General features: G+C 37.1%; 1 protein-coding gene across 12 annotated transcripts in view; it reads right to left on the bottom strand.

The window, feature by feature from the left end:
• Positions 1 to 21,924, bottom strand: part of CEP112 (centrosomal protein 112) — a 415,603-nt gene that overhangs the window by 288,653 nt on the left and 105,026 nt on the right. For all 12 annotated transcript variants that reach the window (XM_059907770.1, XM_059907779.1, XM_059907777.1 and 9 more), the window contains 5 exons: positions 17,585 to 17,739; positions 17,138 to 17,267; positions 16,273 to 16,365; positions 15,326 to 15,385; positions 9,192 to 9,271 (listed from right to left, as the gene is read on the bottom strand). In XM_059907770.1, the coding sequence (XP_059763753.1) occupies positions 9,192 to 9,271; positions 15,326 to 15,385; positions 16,273 to 16,365; positions 17,138 to 17,267; positions 17,585 to 17,739 (518 nt within the window). The remainder of the gene's footprint in view (positions 1 to 9,191; positions 9,272 to 15,325; positions 15,386 to 16,272; positions 16,366 to 17,137; positions 17,268 to 17,584; positions 17,740 to 21,924) is intronic.

Genomic DNA, 21,924 nt, shown 5'->3' with positions numbered 1-21,924 from the left:
AATATAAACCTTATCACCTATCGATTTATTATAAGACATACATAAAAGGTTTTTCTGGTCAAAACCCCAAAATAATTAGAGTTCAGGTATTTCCAGAAACTGTCTGAATTCACAGCCTGCCCCACCCGGTGCTAAGTGATTTGAGACAAGTTGAAACTCCTCAAGACTCTGAGGAGTTGCTGGACTCAGTTATTTTAGAATATGTAAAATGCAGAGAAAATTTTTAAAATCCCATATGCTCCCAATTAAAGATAACCATCATCAACGTTTGTAATTCTTCCTTTGAAAATCTTTATTGGTTTCTTTTGTCTTTACTATTGTTTTAAGATACAAAAGTAACATACAATATTCTTATTGGAGAAGATTCAAACTATACAGAAATATAAGGAGGAAACCATGGACATCACCCCAACACTTTGGTATATATGTATTTCCAGGCCCCTTTCAGCACATTTGCACACACACACGTGCGTGTGCACGCACACACAGAATCTGTTTTCAAATTCATCCTTGTATCAAAGTTAAAACATCAGACAGTCAACCTGGAAGCAACATATCAGGGCTACATTAGCTCAGGTCTCCACAAAATGCCAAAACACATCTTAATATTATGATTTCAGCTTTCACTGAGGGTCAGAATGAGAAGTGGCCAGTTAGCATTTTCTGCAAAATAACTATTGAAGATCCTGTCCCTTATTACTTATTCCTTTTGGTCAGAAAAAAAATCAATCATGATAATTTCCTTCTGAAATTTGGTGCCATGAGGGATCTTTCTGAGATGATGGAAATGTTCTAAAATTGAACTATGGTGATCATTGCACAACTCTAAATTTACTAAAACTCAGTGAGCTGCATGCTTAAACTGAGTAAATTCTATGGGGTGATAACTAAATCTCAATAAAGCTGTTAAAAAAAAAAACTGTGCCAGGAAAAGATTACTTCTTCTGACGAACTTGTTTGTATCCTTTATAAGATAATGAGAAATAAAATAATAAGTGCTAATATACATATACAACAAGCACTGTTCGAAGTGCTTTATATTAAACATTCTAAGCCTCCTAACAATCTTAGGAGGAAGATATTATTATTATCCTCATGTTACAGTTGTAAATACTAATCACACAGATTGAGCACCGTGCCCAAGGTCACACAGCTAGTGATTTGAGCTGGAATTTGGACCCGTGGTAACTGGATCCAGAGTCCATGCTCTTAATGTACACTAAACTCAAATGTCTCCCAAATCCACCTGAAAGAGTTCAGGTCAAGGGAAATCTAGAGTTTAAATACAGAAATAATTTTACTTCTGGTACAATAATATCCACCCTTCTTTACATGCTTATGATACATTTTAATTTCAATTATATGTTAACATTTGCTTATACTGTAAACCATTTCAGTCTGTTTTAGAAATACAGATATTTTATGTTGTTTCTTGTAATAAGTTCACTGTATCTATGTATTATAAGTACAGGAACTATTTACTTGCTGAAATAAACTCTAATAAAAATTACTGTTATTGACGTAGAGAATGGACTCGAGGACACGGGGAGTGGGAAGGGTAAGCTGGGACGAAGTGAGAGAGTGGCATGGACATGTACACACTACCCAATGTAAAATAGTTAGCTAGTGGGAAGCAGCCGCATAGCACAGGGAGATCAGCTCGGTGCTTTGTGACCACCTAGAGGGGTGGGATGGGGAGGGTGGGAGGGAGACGCAAGAGGGAGGAGATATGGGGATATATGTACGCATATGGCTGATTCCGTGTGTTATACAGCAGAAACTAACACACCACTGTAAAGCAATTATACTCCAATAAAGATGTTAAAAGAAAAACAGTGACAGCATTCAAGCTGGTAAGGAAGCAGAGCAGCAGCACTCACGCATAACCAATGGGAAGCACAACGGCGCCGCAACTACGAAACCGCTGGGCAGTTTCTTATACAACTAAACACGCAGTTCCTATACAATTCAGCAATTCCGCTCCTGGGCACTTATCCCAGAGAAATGGAAACACATGTTCACATGTACACAATCTTCATAGCAGCTTTATTCATAATAGAAAATACTAAAAACATCCAATATTCTTCAGTGGTTTACTGGTAAAAACTAAACAAAACAGAAACAAAACATACAAACAAAAAACTGCTGTATCCATACAACTGCTTATTAGGCAATAAAAAGATGTAAACAACTGATACAATGACTTCCATGAATCTCAGGAGAACTATGCTGAGTGATAAAAGTCAATCCCAAGGGGTTACATAACTGTGTGATTCCCTATATATGATTCTTTTGCATAACATTTTTTTTTAATTGAAGAAAATAGAGATTGAGAACAAATTACTATTAGTCAGTGAATCTCAAGACAGGAAGGTCAAGATGGGGAGAGGGTAGGAAGGATATGGTTATGTTTATAAAAGGGCAATACGGGCAATACAAGGGATCTTTGTTGTGACAGAACTGTGATGTTGGATATACCAGTCTACAACTCTGATAAAATTGCATAGAACTAAGCACACACACACACGTGCACACATGTGCAAGCACATAGATGAGTACATGTAAAACCAAGGAAATCTGAACAAGATGGGTTAATTATGTCAATGTCACTTTCCTAGTTATGATATTGTACTACAGATTTTCAAGTTGTTACCAATGGGGAAACTGGATAAAGTGTACACAAGATCTCTTTGTATTATTTCTTACAATTGCATGTTAACCTAAAATTATTTCAAAACAAAAAGTTTAATAAAAATGAAAAAAAACATTAGTGTTATTTACTTTTCCTCTATTCACCTATTATTTAAATGATATGATCCTGGAAGCATTTAAAACTCACAGTGCTATTTGGAATCAGAACTATAAAAAATCAGTAGCATTCTAAAAAATTCTGGATAGAAATTCCATGATGAAAATAAGACTTTGTATTTAAATCCCTAAGATTTTTTTTCTCCAAAAGGAAAAGTTGAGTAGCTGTAAAGACATTCTATTAGGTCAGCCTCTGGAAGAAAAAACACTGATTTTCATTCTGCATACAGGAACAGAGAAAAAAATTACTCAGAGGCGGAACACGGTGCACTTTGAACATATGAGTCGATGGTAACCAGCTGAGGGAGAGCCAGATGGCAGTAAGATGAGGAGGAGGCCCTCAGGCGAGTGAGTTTCAAAAAGGATGTTACGGACACAGAAGGTCAAGCAGACTGCTTCTGGACCTCCTGTAAGTTACTATCGGAACTCCTGAAACAGTGGCTGGAACACTTCATTGTTTTTCCCACATTACAAAGTGTCTCCTTTTACAAACAATGCATCGCTCAATAGGAGGCAAAATACTTATTTTACACTAAGTAAATAAAATAAAATCAAGAATATCTCATGTTACCAAGTGAAGCAGGGAAAACGCACCGACCGTCACCCGGGGTCCCTGTGGAAGTGCCCTGCGCTCTGTGGGGACCAACACCCAGTGTCCTGCACTAATACACTGACGTCGTGGGCTATTCAACAGGAAAGCTGTGCAGCCACGTGCTGTGGCCACAGCAGAGGCCTTGCCTGCTTTCTTAGGCACTTTATACTCAGTACCAACAAAGTTCCGAGAACAAAATAGATGTTGGGAGGAATTAATAAATGAGTTTGATTAAAATGACATATTAAGGCATTCAATGGCTACAGAAGTATAAACAAAACAAGTGATACCTGCAAGAGTTTTACATTCTTCATTCAAAAGTAAACGGTATGACCAAAAGTACAGAGTTTAAAATCCACATCCCAAACTGTATGAAACTTCAAACCCAGAATATACAACTCCCTATGTATTTTAAGCTTCACAACACATACCCTAATAGACAGTCAAAATACACACTTAATATAAAAGAACCAACTTGTGATAGTTAAGTAACACAAATTCCTTGCAAACTGTCGGTTTCAAAAACAGGATCTAGCTGTAGAGTGGCACGGAGGCAGACGGGAACAAAGCGAGGCATATCATGTTGTGTGTGGAAAGATTCAACATTAAAAGACGTCAGTTCTTCCTTCGTTGAACTACATCTGTTCAGCAACATTAACAAAAAGACTAATGGTTTTTCTTTTTTAACTAGACAAGCTAATTATAAATCTCCAATGGAAAAATATAAACAAGAAAAAAAGGAAGATTCTGAAAAAGCACAGAGTAACAGGATACGAAGTCTGACTAGACACTAAACATTACCTTTAAACGGTAGAAATCAGCAGAGTGTGGGACTGGCACAAGCATATTCAGATCTCTCAAACAGAACCAGAAGTCTAGACCCAAGTCCAATGATAAAGGTTCTGTAGCAGAACTCCGATGAGGGAAAGGCTAGATCATTAAATTAATGATGTTGAAATGATTGGGTAACCATTTGACAAAAAGCAAAAACAACAGGATCCATATCTCCCAACCTACACGGGATACATTCCAAATGGGTCACAGATTTAAATGTTAAAATCAAACCATATATGTACTAGGAGAAAAATGGAAACATTTTCATCATGTGTTCATCTATAAAGAATTAGTGAAATAAAGTACATCAAATACATAAAACAGAATGGGGAAGCTCTTTATGTCCTTACATGAAATAACCTCCAAGATATGTTAAGTGAAAAAAATCAGGATATAGGTAGCACATAAGGGGAAGAGATAGTGGGGAAAGAGTATCGATGCTGGGCTTCCCTGGTGGCGCAGTGGTTGAGAGTCTGCCTGCCAATGCAGGGGTTCGAGCCCTGGTCCGGGAAGATCCCACATGCCGCGGAGCAACTGGGCCCGTGAGCCACAATTGCTGAGCCTGCGCGTCTGGAGCCTGTGCTCCGCAACAAGAGAGGCTGCCATAGTGAGAGGCCCGTGCGCTGTGATGAAGAGTGGCCCCCACTTGCCGCAACTGGAGAAAGCCCTCGCACAGAAACGAAGACCCAACACAGCCATAAATAAATTAAAATAAATAAATAAAAATAAATAATTAAAAAAAAAAAAAAAAAAAAAAAGAGTATCGATGCTTCCATATGAAAGGATACACAGGGAATTGGTAACACTGCTCCTTCCCAAGAGGAAAAATGTATAGCGAGAGGGCTCCTATGGAAGGGGACTTTTCCCTGTATGCTCATTTTTCCTATCTTTCATATTTCAAACCACGGAACTCTATTACCTAAGCTTTAAAAAGTTATTTTTAAAAACTGTAAGGGTACAATAAGCCACTGTTTCACTTTTCCTTATATTTATTGACAGCAAAGTCTAAATGAGAGCAAACTTAACAGACATTTCTAAATATTTATATAATCAAATATCTCATATATCTCCATTTTGTATATTATATAAATTGGCAAAAAGTCAGCTAAACATATGTTTCAGGGTTATAAAGTAATTGTGACAAAAATTCAAGATAATGATTTAAAAGGGGACTCATAAAATATCCAGTTTTCATGAGACACCTCCTATTACCAAAAATGCATGTTTGTTTGTTTTAGTAACATCAAAGCCTCTGGCCTGAGAGGTTAGGGCCCAGATTTAAATTTGCCTCATCTCTCTGTATTTTTTTAAACCCAGTAAAAGTTTTATTTGTGGTGGATACATTCAGACACAGTCACGTATACATGTACATGTATATGTTAGCAACTACAACAGAAAGAATATGTTTTAGTTAAACAAGGGCTTGCTTCCTGTAGGGTCATTCATAACCATATCATCTAAAGACCGATTTTGTAACATGTTCTAGTGAAATTACCATTACTCACTTTCAGTACTAACTGAAAAACAGAAAGCTTATATATATTAGTGTCAGAGTAGAAATATTTATGATGTTTACAATTGACAATACAAAAAAAGTTAAAATGGATCGGAATAAATGTTTCAAGACAGTTTTGTATTTTACTGCCAGAGAGGAGTTTGAAAAAGGTATCAGTCAAAAAGATGGGGCTTCCCTGGTGGTGCATTGCTTAAGGATCCACCTGCCAATGCAGGGGACACGGGTTTGAGCTCTGATCCGGGGAGATCCCACATGCCGCAAAGCAACTAAACCCATGTGCTGCAACTACTGAGCCTGCGCTCTAGAGCCCGTGAGCCACAATTACTGAAGCCCACGTGCCACAACTACTGAAGCCCACGTGCCTAGAGCCCATGCTCCACAACAAGAGAAGCCACAGCAATGAGAAGCCCACGCACCACAACGAAGAGTAGCCCCCGCTCACCACAGCTAGAGAAAGCCTGCGCGCAGCAACGAAGACCCAACGCAGCCAAAAATAAATAAAATAAAAATAAATTTTTTACAAAAAGATGACTTTGGAATGTCTCATTGAATGCTTTAAAATAGTCAATTTATACAATATCTCAGAACAATGCTTTATTATTTTTATAGCACCAAAAACTTAGAAATCAAATTTGGTAAACATATAAATATCAAAAAAGGGATTAAACCAAATCTATACTATCTACATCTGTTGTTCATAGGTTTTAATTCCTCCAAAAAAATAACACACTTTTTCAGTGTTAGTCCTTCAAAGAGTTACACCAAGTTATTTTATTACCTATGGTAATTTTCCATTCAGTACTATGTTTCCCATTTACTTTAATTACCTATCTTTGAAAAATGAACACATAAAATTCATACCATTTACAGTTATAGTTTCAGATAATTTTCAGTTACTGGAGGTTATTAAAATATTTTCTGCAACAAAAATGAAATAGGAAGCAAAAAACTGTTTAGGATATGTGTAGAATAAAAATTGTAAGTAGTAGCACAATAATATTAAACTGTTCTTTTTTTTCTGAAAAACAGTAACAAGTAGGCAAATTAGTTTTAGGAGTTACATTTACAGTGAGTGCTAACTTCAAATCAGTGTCCCTCTTAAACACCGGTAGGATCTTAAGTATCAACTTGAGCTCTAAACCAAAGATTGAGTTGAATCCACTTACGTATTTATATGTACATTAATTCACATGTTAATTCCAGCTCTCTGACATCCTCCACTATACATTCAACAACCCTACTGAGTGAAAGAATGAATGAATAAATGAATGAATACTACCACATTCTAAAAGTGAGATTTTTTTCACCTTTGTGTATATTTTTATTACAGAAAAAAATTGCTAATAATCATGGCAAATTTCCATATCATATACCTGTCTTTTAGAAAAATGGAATTGTCTCTGGACCAACTGGGTCTAACACTATTCTTAGGTTGAAAAGCAGTAGCAGTTGCCACAGAATATTTTCCTCTGGGAAAACAGCCAGGTTGTACTGTTTACTTTGAAGTTCAGACCACACAATAACTTATGCTGCTATTTTCAGACCAGATTGCTCCTGCTATACCAGGTGCTATATTGTTAAGGTCATACCAACATTTAGTGTCAATGAAGACATCATCTACACAAGGAATGGAAGAAACAGATCCACAGGGGAATGTTATTAACAATCTAAACTAGCTTTTTTTAACTCCAAGTAAAATTTGGTATTTTGGTAAAGACCTCTAAAGCCTTAAATAGATTATGTTGCATATAGCAACTACAGAGGGTTCAGGGTTTTTTCACCGTCCACCGGTGAACATTAAAAGACCATGCTGTTTTACACATCGACTCCCAATTCCCCAACTGCAAACAGTCTTTCTTATTCCAATTGCACTTATGTCAACAACTTGATACCTAACACTCCAGGGACTTCAAATGCCTACCCTGGACTATAAAATTGTTAAGAACAGGGTTATGTCTTGAGCTATAGTTTCTAATAAACCTTCGATTTCCTTTCGTATGATAATACAGTATATAGACACTGTAGGTATTAAACAAATATCTGTTGATTTCCTGTTATTTGAAGGAATTACCTCTTCCTTTATGGATATAAAATACACATCAACAAGCTAATGGAAAAAGTATAAAGAAATTACAAAAAAAAAGAGACAAGGTAGAACAAAAAAGAAACGAAAGTGTGGTAAGTTGAATATATGAAGAAAGTTGTGAATCAACATTTTAAGGAGGAAAAAAAATGAATTAATGAGGGATAAAGGGAGGGCATCCCATCCATAAAGCAAGAATACCCTAGTTGTGTCACTATTCAAGTTGGGGTGTAAAATACAGTTATCTGGCTTAATGTTTAATGGACATTACAGTTCTCCTCTAATTTCACCTAATTCATATGTGGTGATGTGAACAAATAAGCACCAATCCTCGTATAGATAAGAAACTGATATCCTGTGATGTCACAGCACGTAGATTATTTTAAGATGTCCTATTCAGCAACCCTTTCAGGACATTTTACTAACAAGCAGAGTGAAGGAGAGGGAACCGTTATGCAGTCTTCCCAGGAAGAATTTGATACGAGGTTTCTTTGATCCTAGATATTCTTTTTGGCCTTTCTCTAAATTATTCCTCTTTGGAGGTTTGGAAAAGCACAAAAAATGGAATTTGCTGATTCACTGGGAGTTCGCTAGATATACTGTGCCCAAGTAAGCTTCCCTTCCTAAATCACTTTCTTGGGGCAGGAACCCTATTGACTTTTATCCTGTGAAAGTTCTCATCACTCTGGACTGTAAGTGCCGAAGTGCATGAATATCCTCCCAACTGGACTGTAATACAGGTCCTCCGGGAAGGAGTCAGACATTGCCTGAAACATGCTGAGAACGCAACAGCTATTAAGTAAATCAATGTTCTCCTGCCAAAAACTGCAGGATAATACCTAGCGATAAGTAGGGCCTAATCGACTTAGCAAATGAATGGAAAAGACAAATAAAATATAACATTTTAATGTGTATGTTTACGTACCATAAGACAAAACCTTTGCTAAACAATGCCTGTATAGTAGTCCATTTTTAAATTTAACAACTGAAACATTTCATTACCCAAATTCCTCCCAAAGAAGCTACAGAGGAATCTCTAAATGTCCTAGATCTAAATCTTATTGTTGTTATTGTTGTTTTTAAATCTGTTTTCATTTAAGAGGAAGAAAGCATCTGAAACCACTAAGTTGTCTTTCTTACCTTCCTATTGTTTAAAAACAGCTGAACTGATATTTTTCCTTTACTGGCTAGTAATAAAATTCTGAAAATAGAGATTGATGATAGAAAACTGACTCAAGCTAAACCACAGCACAGCTATGATAAAAATATTATAATGTTTGGGTTTTAGTTACTTAATTTGGCTCACAGTTTAGAATAAGAGTATTTCTTTTAATTAACTATATTACAATTTTACTCACTTCAAAGCCTCCTCAAATTTATGGATTTTCTTTTGAGCATCTTCTTTTTCTTTATCAAGTTCAGTCTGCAAGTCATGAACCTGCCATGACAAAGATGTAAAATTTACTAAAAGACAAGTCAAGTTTACTCAAAGGAGAAATACAATGAAACAGTAATCTTAAATCTATTTTTAATATAAAACTAGATTTAGATTTTTCAAGATAGAGGCTTGGTTAACCACAATCGTTTACCATAGAATTATTTTAATAGTATTCTTCCAGTAATAATTTTCTGGTCAAAGGTAATCATTGTTTAAATGTACCTGCATGTGGATTCCCTGTAAAATAAACTGGTATGTAAAAAATTCAAAAAGGGAGGAATCACTTTGGAATTTTTTTAACATTACGTATTAACCAAAGGAAAGTAATCCAACAAGACACAGGAGAATACAATAAATAATGTGTCTATATTCCCCAAAAACAAACAGGTTATGATGAAACAGTCTTCCACTTCTGGGAATGATCTATATAACCATCTACCGAGTTTGGGGGGAAGTCCCCCCACCCTGAGAATCTCTTTACTAAATGTGGCATCCTCTGAACAGGTGGGATGGCAGCAAGAATAATGAGGGTCAAATAAATATTCCTCTTCACAGAAAGCTCTTCGTATGCAAATGCAGATAAGCATACCCAACATGGACCCATTATATGGATCTAAAAATAGGAAAAGGAAACTGCTACAGCTGGAGGGAAGGGGAGAGTAAAACAGCAGCTATGGTCCCACAGGGGAGACAACTGAGGGTGCAGAGCCCAGCTGGAAGGTAAGGGAGCTCAAGTCACTTAGCGGGTGGGGGTCCCGGGCACAACCTGCTGGCAATCCAGGTGAGGCGGGCAGTGCGTCTGGTGGGCACAGGAGATGGGAGAGGAGTGAGAAGAACGAAGTCAACGAAACGCACACACACACCCCCCACACAGTCACAAACCTTTTCAAACACTGAATCAGTGCTCCTAAAAAATACCTGTATTTAGTTAGCTATTTATTCGTTTGGACAGAGAACTATTTAGCTCAAAAATTCTATGTTCTTTGGCCTTTTCCTATTATAATTCTCTTATATTTTTTTCCTTTGGTGTTTTAGTAAAATAGATAAATAAATAAAATCAACTGCCTGTAAAGTGAAAGAGTGAGGATAGAGAGGAGCTCTTCCATGACAATATTTGATCAAAAGTGCCTACTGGCTGCTGTGACGGCAATCACCAAGGTGTAAATTATCTCCATTTCCACCTCAGCCTTTTCTTTCCTTATGATACCTGTTTCTCCTTCATGGACATCATGTCTTCTGGGATTCTACTGATGAATTTCTTAACGTTTTCTTTTGAAGAAACTCCTTTCTCTGAGTCGCCTGTATCGCGCTCTCCTCCCTTTGCTCCACAATATTTCTTCCACAGACCCCATTTTGGCTTCTTCCTCTTACTCATTCTTAAACAGAGTATTATCTGTTCAGATTTGGTGCTTGACAAAAAAAAACAAAAAATACGGGGGGCATAACCCTGCTCCTGTCCACGTGCCCTAGGGAGGCCTCCTCAGAGCTGCAGGGAGACCCCCAGGAGGGGTTGGGGGGGTTTCCCCTCACCCCACAGACTAGGTCTCGGGTTCTTCGAAACCACACATTACATGGAAACCTCACAGGAGCCGCGATCAGAGTCGCTGGCAAGTCAGCACCTGACACGCTGGCCTCCAGCCGGCTGCACTAGCAGGGATTCCCCTCGATTTCCTGCTCGGTTTTCTTCTGGGACTCAGGACTCTCTGCACGCTAGCGTAATTGAGATTTACCCCCTTTGGTGGAAATGTCAAAAACTGAACCAACTTTGAGAAAAATCGATCAAGGTTACACGGTGATTACGATCGCGAGCTCTGGAGCCAGACTGCACAGGCTTCGCGCCTTCGCAAGCTACTCGAGACTCTGTGCCTCAGTCGCCTCTTTGGAAAATGAGGACGGAAATCAGGATGAGCACGCTTTTCAAAACTTGTGACGGGTTAGTAAGTGGCTCCAGGTGAAGCTCTTAGAACGAACAATACTGGGGACATGACAAATGCTCAGCTGTGTTAATTATCATCGCCTCCTCAGACTGAATACTCTACACACAAACATTTTCTCGAAACTTCAAGGTCATTATGAACACCCAAAACCACAATACAGCATGCCACATAATGGAATTCCCTGTGGACTATTTGCCCTTTCAGAAAACGGATCCTGAATTGCTAAGAATTTTGAGTTCTTGTAAGCACTTTTTACCACTCACGATTCAATCTTAACCTTGGTCAAGTTCTAGCTGCCACTTCCTGATTGTCTTGTGCTACCCAAGCACCTTGATCTAATTTATCGCTTCTCAACTACTAGGACCATTTCTAAAGCAGGAATGAGACTATCTGGGTGGGAGAATGAGAGCCTTCCCTCTGAGTGAAACATGCATGTGTCAACGCACAGGCTTCTGAGCTGGTGGCTCCTCAAAGCGAAAAGCTGTTTCTCATTTATTTTTATATCCTCGGCACTCAGCACAACACTTGGCCCGCACTAGAATAGTCAATAAATGCTGTTCTGGGTTTTCTTTTTGCTTATTTGTTCTTAATTGAATATATTTGTTTTGAATGCTAAGGGACTCCTGGGGTTATACTTCTGGTTTTTACCTATATTCCAGATAGCTGGGGGTAATAGCAATAATGCTACCGCCAACCTTTGCTTCTGAATGTACTAATGGCAGTGGGAAATAAGCCTTAAACTGACTTGCTTACAATCCTTTCCCTACTATATAGTTAGCATCAGAAATGAATTTTAATAATTTAAATAATGAAAACACAAACCAGATAGACAGAGATACAGCATATATTCTCCAACATGGGCGTTTGCTGTAAATGAGTGAGTCAGGTAGCCAGAAGCACATTTATCGAGCATTTAGTAAAGGTAGATTTCATTCCCTTGCACCCTAAGAAGTTAAGTTATCAAGAAAGGTGTGCTTGTATAAACAAGAAAGAGGTTTGCTATGTGCAAGGAAACAGACTGTGGCAGACATCACAGCATAAAGAAGAGCGTGGAACCGCGGCCAACTCATACACGGACCAGCCGACGGCCCCACGGCGTCTCGCAACCACACTGCCCACTCTGCTTCTCACCACGACAAATACGGGGCATTGCACGCCATGATTTCTATAGATCATTTCACTGCACAATTTCATTTTTTAGAACTTCACTCAAGACACCTGTCCTCTTAGAGAAAATTAGGCCGGTAGTAGTTGGAAAACACTATGCAATACACATAAAATTGTGTAAATTTTAATTTTTTTTAACTTAATTAAAAGAATTATATATAAACACTAAAGACTGGAATAACTATTCCTAATAATTTTGAACTCCATCAGATCTCCATCAGAGATCAGTTGAGATCTCAACTGTGACACAGTTACATCAGAATTATTATAAGTAGATATTTCAACTCCAGCACATTTTAGGATATACATGCTTAACATCTGTCTCGTGAACTTCTTTCGGTAAACAGCACCATCTTTTAACTCTCTGGTGCCTGTCTGGAAAACAGGCAACAGGTTATTTGTAGGAGGCAGGTGTTTCCTTGCTAGTAAAATCATTTAGCCTAACCGTTTCCTGATTTAACAGATTAGGACACTTCATCAAACAATGAAATTTAGTTTTACTACCTATTATTTGTTTGATGTTCAAAGATCTTAAGAGCAGGCAATAGCCACCAGAGATCAATAAAGACCATTAGATAATGTGCGTGTGCTCAAATCAGGGACAGCATCTGATGCTAACTGTTTCTCTTACCTCAAAGACAAGTTAGACTCTGATGCTGCTTTCTTGTTGGCATGAGGAAATAATGTCATTCAGATGGCATTTCCTCCTCCTGAACAGATATTCAGAACTTAGTTTTCTACCAAAAGTTACTGAATGCACACACCTGTAACACTGTCTAAGACACAAACAAAAGCGGTATCCATCCCACTTGGCTATCCAGTTACACAGTCTGGCACTAGGTAAGATTTATGTCAGCTCTCTGAGCAGTCAAAGAGGATATTCCCTGAGGGGGGTACAGGACATCAAATCTTCAAGGACTGAGCTCACAGCAGGTTTAATAAAGAAAGAAGAACAGATGTCAATTTAAAAGGGGGAGATTATGGAATTAATTGTAAAACAAAAAGTGGCACTCTGAGCGCCATTTTCTTCCAATACAAATAACGTTAGAACGTACGCAATATGTACAACTACACTTATTTTTCTTTACAGATGGCTGCTATTTTAAACACATCTTATTTACACTGAAAACAATTAACACTCTTTAACTAGTTACGTTATTTAAAAGTGAGACCACTTGATAGTTCACGGAAAGGGAAAAGCTGTAGTTATGACGCCTAATTAAAAGGATTTAGGTCTGCTCCCTGAAGTGAAACAGAATAGGATGGGGGAAGGTGGCTGGCTAGGGACGAACTGAGCTTTAACATTCTGTTTCTTGTGTGTGTCCATCAGGCAGAGGGGCTGGTGCAGAAACCTGAGTTTACTCAGCGGCCGAACAGCCAAGAAAAGACCGTGGTAGGAGAGACTGTCTCTCCAGCCCCAACTCTGTATGTCACAGCCCACAGCAGGACTCAACTTTGGGGTAGGAATACAATCTTGTATATTAGTCAGTGTGCACCTTCCTCCTGGTACCACACCCTCTGGGGCTCACAGGTAAGCAGATACCATCACTCAGGAGGAGGGCTGACCACGGAGTGTGAGAGAACAGGAGGCCAGGAAGGTGTCCCTGAGGGATGGGGAGCCAGACATCTGCCCAAAGAAAGAACAAAGGACTAACAGGTACACCCAGAGGATGCGGACGCCTCAGGCAGTGGGGGGCAAGGCTTATGATCGTGCATGGTCTGCTCTGGGTACGTCAGATTGTTAAGCAGCTGCGTGCCTCAACAGTAGAAACCGAAAAAAGTCTTTATTTCAGGGAAAGCAGTATTTCTCCCTCCTGTTCAGACATCATTTTGTAGGCATGAAATATATTCAGTATCTTGCATTGAACTGTATTAAAACTGCAGGGGAAAAAAACTTTAACAATAAGAAAATTAATTATAATTTTAAAGAGCACATATTTAGGTCAATGCACGTCAGAAGAAATACTCACTTTTCCAAAGGACAGAAACCTTCTTTTTCCCAGACATGAAGCTTCTGGAGAGCAGCGTCTATGGCTAGTTCACCCTCAACCCCTCCCCTGCATCCAGTGCCTGGTGTGATACCTCGCCCCGTGAAAGCATTTAATGCATGTCTGCTGTGACGATATGCATAGATAAGATGCGGTATTGCAACATCTTTTAAGAATTTTGTGCTATAAAATCTGTCTAATTTTAATTTGTATGTATTTTAATTAGTTGAAGGGGTAACTTTTTTCTTATTTTCCATTATGTGGGTATTTTACAAGAGGATTAATTTCGTGGATGTTAGAACTGTAAATAATTACAAAAGCAGCAACAAAATCTTTGCTATTTCAATTACAGTTATACAGCAAACAACAAATTCAAAACTCAAGTTTGAAAGTCACAGACATATAGAATTCTATACTTTATCACCGAAGGTGTCAACAGTGTGGCAGTGACCCTAGTTGTTACTGGTAACAAGGACACCAGCATGCACCAGTAGAAATAGTCACTACAGTCACTGCTCTAAATCACGAGAGACAATGACTAATCCATTTCTTACTAATCGATCATAGTAGACAATGCTTTCACTGTTTCATATTCTTTGGTTAATTTCTTAGAGTTCTTATTACACATATGATACAACAGAAAAAAATAACACCCAACAGTTACATCACATTTTTACTAGTAGAAAGAAAATATAATTTCAAAAGGTTATTATGAAAGGTGAACATAATAATACTCTTCACTCAAATATAACATAGAAGTGGTGTTTTAATGTTGATATAATTAAAAATCAAACTGAAGAAGCTGTTTATAAACATGAAAAAGAAGAAAAACTTGATTACTAGCTAACTGAAATGAACTCAGAAATAAGGGCTGGAATGCACAGCTGTATAAAAATCAACCCTCGTTCTTAACTGCCTCATGTGCTATTTTAAATGTCACAGCTTCCCATGAAACACATTACCTTTTTCTCATAGGTGCGTTTTAAGTGACATTTCTCCATTTGAAACTTATTTTCTTGATCCTGTGAATAATAAATATTTATCTTTATTATACTTAAAATTGCTTCTAGGGTCAATAAAACTGGTAATCTAATGAAACAAATCAATCTCTTTGAGGACAAACCTTATTTGAGTTTTGCATATTATTAAGAGAGCCCTACCTGTGCAGTTTTCTAAACTACAACTAGAAACATGCATAGCTTTATGTTGGAGGCCATAAAACCTTAGTTATCTGAAGATGTTACCACTCTCAAAAGTACATACTTCACAGTGAAAGAGAAACTTTCTGACCCTTAGAATTAAGAGATCACTTAAAAATGACCAAATGAATCAACGTGAAAATAATAAGTTTGAAGTTGTATCATATAGAAGTGCTTGGTACTTTTTGACCATGAGAGAAAAGGCAAGATCTAAAAGGTGTGAAAGAGGGAGTTTCCTGGCGGGCCAATGGTTAGGACATCACGCTTCCACCGCAGGGGGCGTGGGTTCAGTCGCTGGTCGAGGAACTAGGATCCCACATGCCGAGCGGTGCAGCCCAAAAAATAAATAAATAAATAAAAGGTGTGAAAGAGAAAAAGAGAGAGAGAAGTTATAAAGAATGGCAGATAATAATTTAAAGAGAGGAAATAATTCTAAAATAATAATATATTTAAATAAGGTTTATACTTTTAACTAATCTCAAAAAAAGTAGATTGTTCAAATTAAAATTATTGTTCTTTTTACTCTATATCCCATTAGCATCTACTTTTGTTAAAGTAAATAAGATGAAAAATGATACAGTGCAATAAAAGAATCAGAAATGGCTACCTGCATTTCTGAGTTTTTTTCATCGATTCTCATTTATATGCATACACCAAGAAAAGGAAAGGTGAGTTTTAGCCATTATTCTGTGTAAAAATACAGGACTCACCTTTAATTGTTGCTTTCTTTGAAGTTCTAATTCCTGTAACTGCTGTTTTAATTGACAGATGTTCTGTTCTAATTCTTTAATCATACCAGATGCCTAAAAAGATTTTAAGAAAATAATAAAAAAATGAAACTTTGATTTTTCTACCATCCTACAAACTTCTGATTGAATAAATTTAACTTTTTCCCCCCACCGGAAGCTTCAGTTAGAATTAAAATTACCTATAAATCTGAATTTTTAAAAAATTTTAAGTTAAAAAATCTTTTAAAGTAAAAAGATAAATTACGTACTGCATGGCATTTAAAGTTATGAAAATATAATACTGATGTAAAAAGAATAGATATACAGAAAACTTTTTAAATTTTTATTTTAAAACCAAATCCACTGGAATATTTAATTCATGAAATATCAAGTAATTGACTATTTTAGTATTGAGGCTATAGGATTTTCTTTGCAGAAAGTTTCAATTATCTGACACAAAAGTGTGTGGGTGCCCCGAGGGTGTCTGTGGGCTCATATAAGCGTATGTGATGGCAGGAAAACTAAAGCATAACCAAGATTTCAAAATAATAATAATAATGTATAGAGTTACTCCAAAATATGTATTATTAACACAACTGAACATTTCTTCTTGGACTTTTATGTTTCCTCCTTTAAAAACTTTGGTAATTAAAAGGGTTAATTTATAGCAGATTTTAGTTTATTAAATATTTGTGTTATGCTATATATTAGACACTTACTATTAAATTAAGCAAAGGAGAGACTAATTTAAATGCCAGATAGTAGTCAGCTTCTATCACCTTTGGCTATATGCTGAGTAAAGGAAATAAGTACTTTGTAGGGCTACATCTACCAGCATCTATAATACCTTAGAAGCTGAAAGAGCATGTTCCTTTTTCAGAAGGTTTACATCGGCATCATATTTGGTTTGTAACAGTTTCATGTTTTGCTCATAATCATTTACAAGATGATCCTTCTCTTTATGCAGTGTGTTGTGCCTAAAAGCAATCCGAGAATAAAATGTATTTCCAATATATTTATAATCAATCTCTAAAATGGAATTTTTTAGTCAACCAAATCCAAATGCATTATCTTTCAATATATCAAATAAGTATCCACATTTTTATCAACTGTTTCTGAACAGTATGCTTCTTATATTAAATGGTACTTTAAAAAATTTAACAAATGGCAGCATTTAGACTGGAAACCTCCCAAGTCAAATGCACAAGTGTGATTAATTTTAACAGATAATTTAATAGAGTTAATATCAGTACTTTATAGCCACACCTGAGAGATATCTGACTTCAGACAATACCTTGCCTTTACTTCTTGTAATTCATTACATGTTATCTGGTAACATCTCTCAAGTTCCAATTTTTCTTGAATTAATTTCTGCTTCTGTGTATTACTGTTCTCTGCTTCTCCAGTCAGCTGCTGGACACGGGACTCCAGTTCTTTGATCATCTGGTTCTAAAATAATAGGTCATTGTTAAGAAAGCCTCTAACTTTATAACAATTCTGTATCATTAAATAGCCTGAAGAAAAAATACAATGTTATGAGAGATAAGAATATGAAAAACAAATGTATGATAAACCATACTAATAAAAACTAAACCAACCTCTAAATTAACCAAGTCTTTTTTTTAAAAAAAGGAGTGCTTTCTACCATAAAAGTAAGGCTAATGTGTTTATATGCTTTTAGCCATTCATTCATTCACTGAACGAATATTTACTGAACCTGGCACTATTCTGATCTGGGGACATAGCAGTAAATAGAAGAGGTGAAGTCCTTAGCCTCCGGAAGGTTATATTCTCCTTATGAAACTTAATAAATCTGTACTTGTTAGGTGAGTACTCAGCAGTTATTTGCTCTTCATTTGAAGATTTAGAAAGTTTTTGAATTATAAAAGCAATGTAATAATATGTTTAAAACAGAAATTCATAACCCAAATATTTTAATACAGAGGTTATAAGTGACACATGTAGTATCACGTAAGTGTACAGGAATATTTTACTACATAGCTGCAGTGTTTGTGCATAAATTTTTCATTCATTTTTTTATTTACTTACCATTTTATCAAAAGCATTTCATTTTTCCACAGTCTTCAAAATCATCACATAATTAAAACATTTCCTTATTATTTGATATTTAAGTTGTTTTGAATTTTTTATCTTTATGGAACTAGATAAAGGTGTTTATAACTAGGTACTTTATCTAAAATTAGGGTAAGCAAGCATTAGCTAAAAGGATAATCAATTTTCATTTTAATGATTACACTTCCAGTAATTAGAAAAGGTTATTAGGATGATGTTCCAAACAGTATCCTTTTATACTCATTCTAAGATAAACATTTAAAATAAAGTTTAAGCATTAAATAATATTACAGCCCCAACATCCTGTATTCATTTCATTTTTTATTTTAAGGTTTATTTATTTTCTTATTAGTCATCCATTTTATACACATCAGTGTATACATGTCAATCCCAATCTTCCAATTCATCCCACCCCCACCCCCCTGCCGCTTTCCCCCCTTGGTGTCCATACGTTTGTTCTCAACATCTGTGTCTCAATTTCTGCCCGGCAAACCGGTTCATCTGTACCATTTTTCTAGGTTCCACATACGTGTGTTAATATATATTTGTTTTTCGCTTTCTGACTTACTTCACTCTGTGTGACAGTCTCTAGACCCATCCATGTCTCTACAAATGGCTCAATTTCGTTCCTTTTTATGGCTGAGTAATATTCCATTGTATATATGTACCACATCTTCTTTATCCATTCATCTGTCGATGGGTATTTAGGTTGCTTCCATGTCCTGGCTATTGTTAACAGTGCTGCAATGAACATTGGGGTGCATGTGTCTTTTTGAATTATGGTTTTCTCAGGGTATATGCCCAGTAGTGGGATTGCTGGGTCGTATGGTAATTCTATTTTTAGTTTTTCAAGGAGCCTCCATACTGTTCTCCATAGTGGCTGTATCAATTTACGTTCCCACCAACAGTGCAAGAGGGTTGCCTTTTCTCCACACCCTCTCCAGCATTTGTTGTTTGTAGATTTTCTAATGATGCCCATTCTAACTGGTGTGAGGTGATACCTCATTGTAGTTTTGATTTGTATTTCTCTAATAATTAGTAATATTGAGCAGGTTTTCATGTGTTTGTTGGCCATCTGTACGTCTTCTTTGGAGAGATGTCTGTTTAGGTCTTCTGCCCATTTTTGGATTGGGTTGTTTGTTTTTTTAATATTGAGCTGCATGAGCTATTTATATATTTTGGAGATTAATCCTTTGTCTGTTGATTCTTCTGCAAATATATTCTCCCATTCTGAGGGTTGTCTTTTCGTCTTGTTTATGGTTTCCTTTGCTGTGCAAAAGCTTTGAAGTTTCATTAGGTCCCATTTGTTTATTTTTGTTTTTATTTCCATTACCCTAGGAGGTGGATCAAAAAAGATCTTGCTGTGATTTATGTCAAAGAGTGTTCTTCCTATGTTTTCCTCTAAGAGTTTTATAGTGTCTGGTCTTACATTTAGGTTTCTAATCCATCTTTTTGTTTTGTTTTGTTTTATTTCTGGCTGTGTTGGGTCTTCATTTCTGTGCGAGGGCTTTCTCTAGTTGCGGCAAGCGGGGGCCACTCTTCCTAGCAGTGTGCGGGCCTCTCACTATCGTGGCCTCTCTTGTTGCGAGGCACAGGTTCCAGACGCGCAAGCTCAGTAATTGTGGCTCACAGGCCCAGCTGCTCCGTGGCATGTGGGATCTTCCCAGACCAGGGCTCGAACCCGTGTCCCCTGCATTGGCAGGCAGATTCTCAACCACTGCGCCACCAGGGAAGCCCTCTAATCCATTTTAAGTTTATTTTTGTGTATGATGTTAGGGAGCGTTCTAATTTCATTCTTTTGCATGTAGCTGTCCAGTTTTCCCAGCACCACTTACTGAAGAGACTGTCTTTTCTCCATTAAATAATATTACAGCCCCGACATCCTGTATTCATCTCATTCTTTCTTCACTACAATAAAAATTAGGTATATAATTTAAATTTTGGTGCCATAACTTCCAAATCTGAGCAATGGAAATAATTATGTCTAATGTAAAAATATGGTATGTAGATTAACTTTTAAAAGTATGTACAATTTCTAGCTCAAAGCCTGACACATTCAGATGCTCAGATTTCTTCTCTATACACCCGATTCACTTTGCCTCTTTGTTAGTGATGCCTCCGCTTTAGGAGTTTCTTTCAGAAGAAAGTTTCAATTTTTCAATATATATCCTAAACTCTCCCTGTTTCCTAAATGTTAATTTACTGGAAGAAATAAAGAAAAGAATATTTCTTTTGTATTCCAGTTTTAAATGGTGCAAAAAAGGTGATTTGCTTTCCTTCTCTTGGAAATTACCAAAGAGAGACAAGATATACTAGAAACATAAATGAAACTCCATCTTAATAAACCCTAGGAGAGGAACTTATATTTCCGACTATGAAGAAGTAGCTTGCAACACGTCATGCTCCCACTGAGAACAACTGAAAACCCAAAAAGATACAAAAGAAATCTATTTGAAGGCACTGGAGAACTTCCAAGGCAGCTAGGACTTAGGGGGCCAGAGGAAGAAACACCAGAGAGGTGAGTCCACATTGTGTAAGCTGCTTTTACCTTTGAGGCATTTTCCAATCTTGAAGGATGAGAATGGGGCAAGGAAAGCAGAGCGGAGCAGAGGGTGGCCAAGCAGCCAGAGCTGGGGAACCAAAATCCCTGAGAGAAAGGAGCTCCACACAAGCAGCTCCTCCTCAAGGCATCTGGCAAATTCTTAACATCTGCAGGGCAGGAAGCCAAGAAACCAAGATAAAATCCTCTGAAAAGCAGACTAGAGTTTTCAGCAGTGTCACTGTACTCAGGAGTAAGAAACCGTAGATTATTCAAGGCGGGCCCTTAGTAACATCACAGGCTTTCATTTGGGACCCGTGTTGATGACTACAATTAGGACTGGAAATGAATCAGCGGAAGACCAAAGATTACAAAGACTGCAACCCAGCCTTGAGTCAGCTCAGTCCGTGAATGGATCAAGGTGAGTTATCTCCATACCAGCTGCATCTCAGAGTTTAGGGTGGAGCCTCTCTGGAGGAAGAAAACATCATCCAGAGCATTTATTATTTTTCAAACACAATGCCTGGCATTCAATCAGAAAATATCAGGATTCCAAGAAATAGAATCCAGAGGAAAAAAATAGAAATAGACGTGCACATGGCCCAGATACTGAAATTATAAAACCTATGAGGAATTTGTTATCCTAACTCAAAATATATGAGGATGGCCAGCAAAATTAAATGATCAAATAGAAATGCAGGAATACTCCAGGAGAGAATGACCTATGGCTGGAGATCTTAGAAAATATCATCAGAACACAGTTATCCAAACTAAGTGGCATGCAAAGAATCTCTTCCTTGGTTCAGTGATAACATATGCACAGGTTGTGGCTGGAAACTCTGAACCCAATCTGGCATGAAAAAGAAGAAAGAAAGGCTGGACTGAATGAAAAATCACACAAGCCATATTTTCTGGAAACAATCTATGGCTAGGGCAATTAAGGGAAAGAAATGACATTATGAGAAGCATTACTGCAGCTATTAAGCAATAAATGCTCAAAGAATTCTCTCACATACATCCCT

Source organism: Balaenoptera ricei, chromosome 20, assembly GCF_028023285.1.
Source record: "Balaenoptera ricei isolate mBalRic1 chromosome 20, mBalRic1.hap2, whole genome shotgun sequence".
NCBI lineage: Eukaryota > Metazoa > Chordata > Mammalia > Artiodactyla > Balaenopteridae > Balaenoptera > Balaenoptera ricei.
The sequence above is the reverse complement of the archived record's forward strand: the minus strand, read 5'-3'. Positions and strand labels throughout refer to the sequence as shown.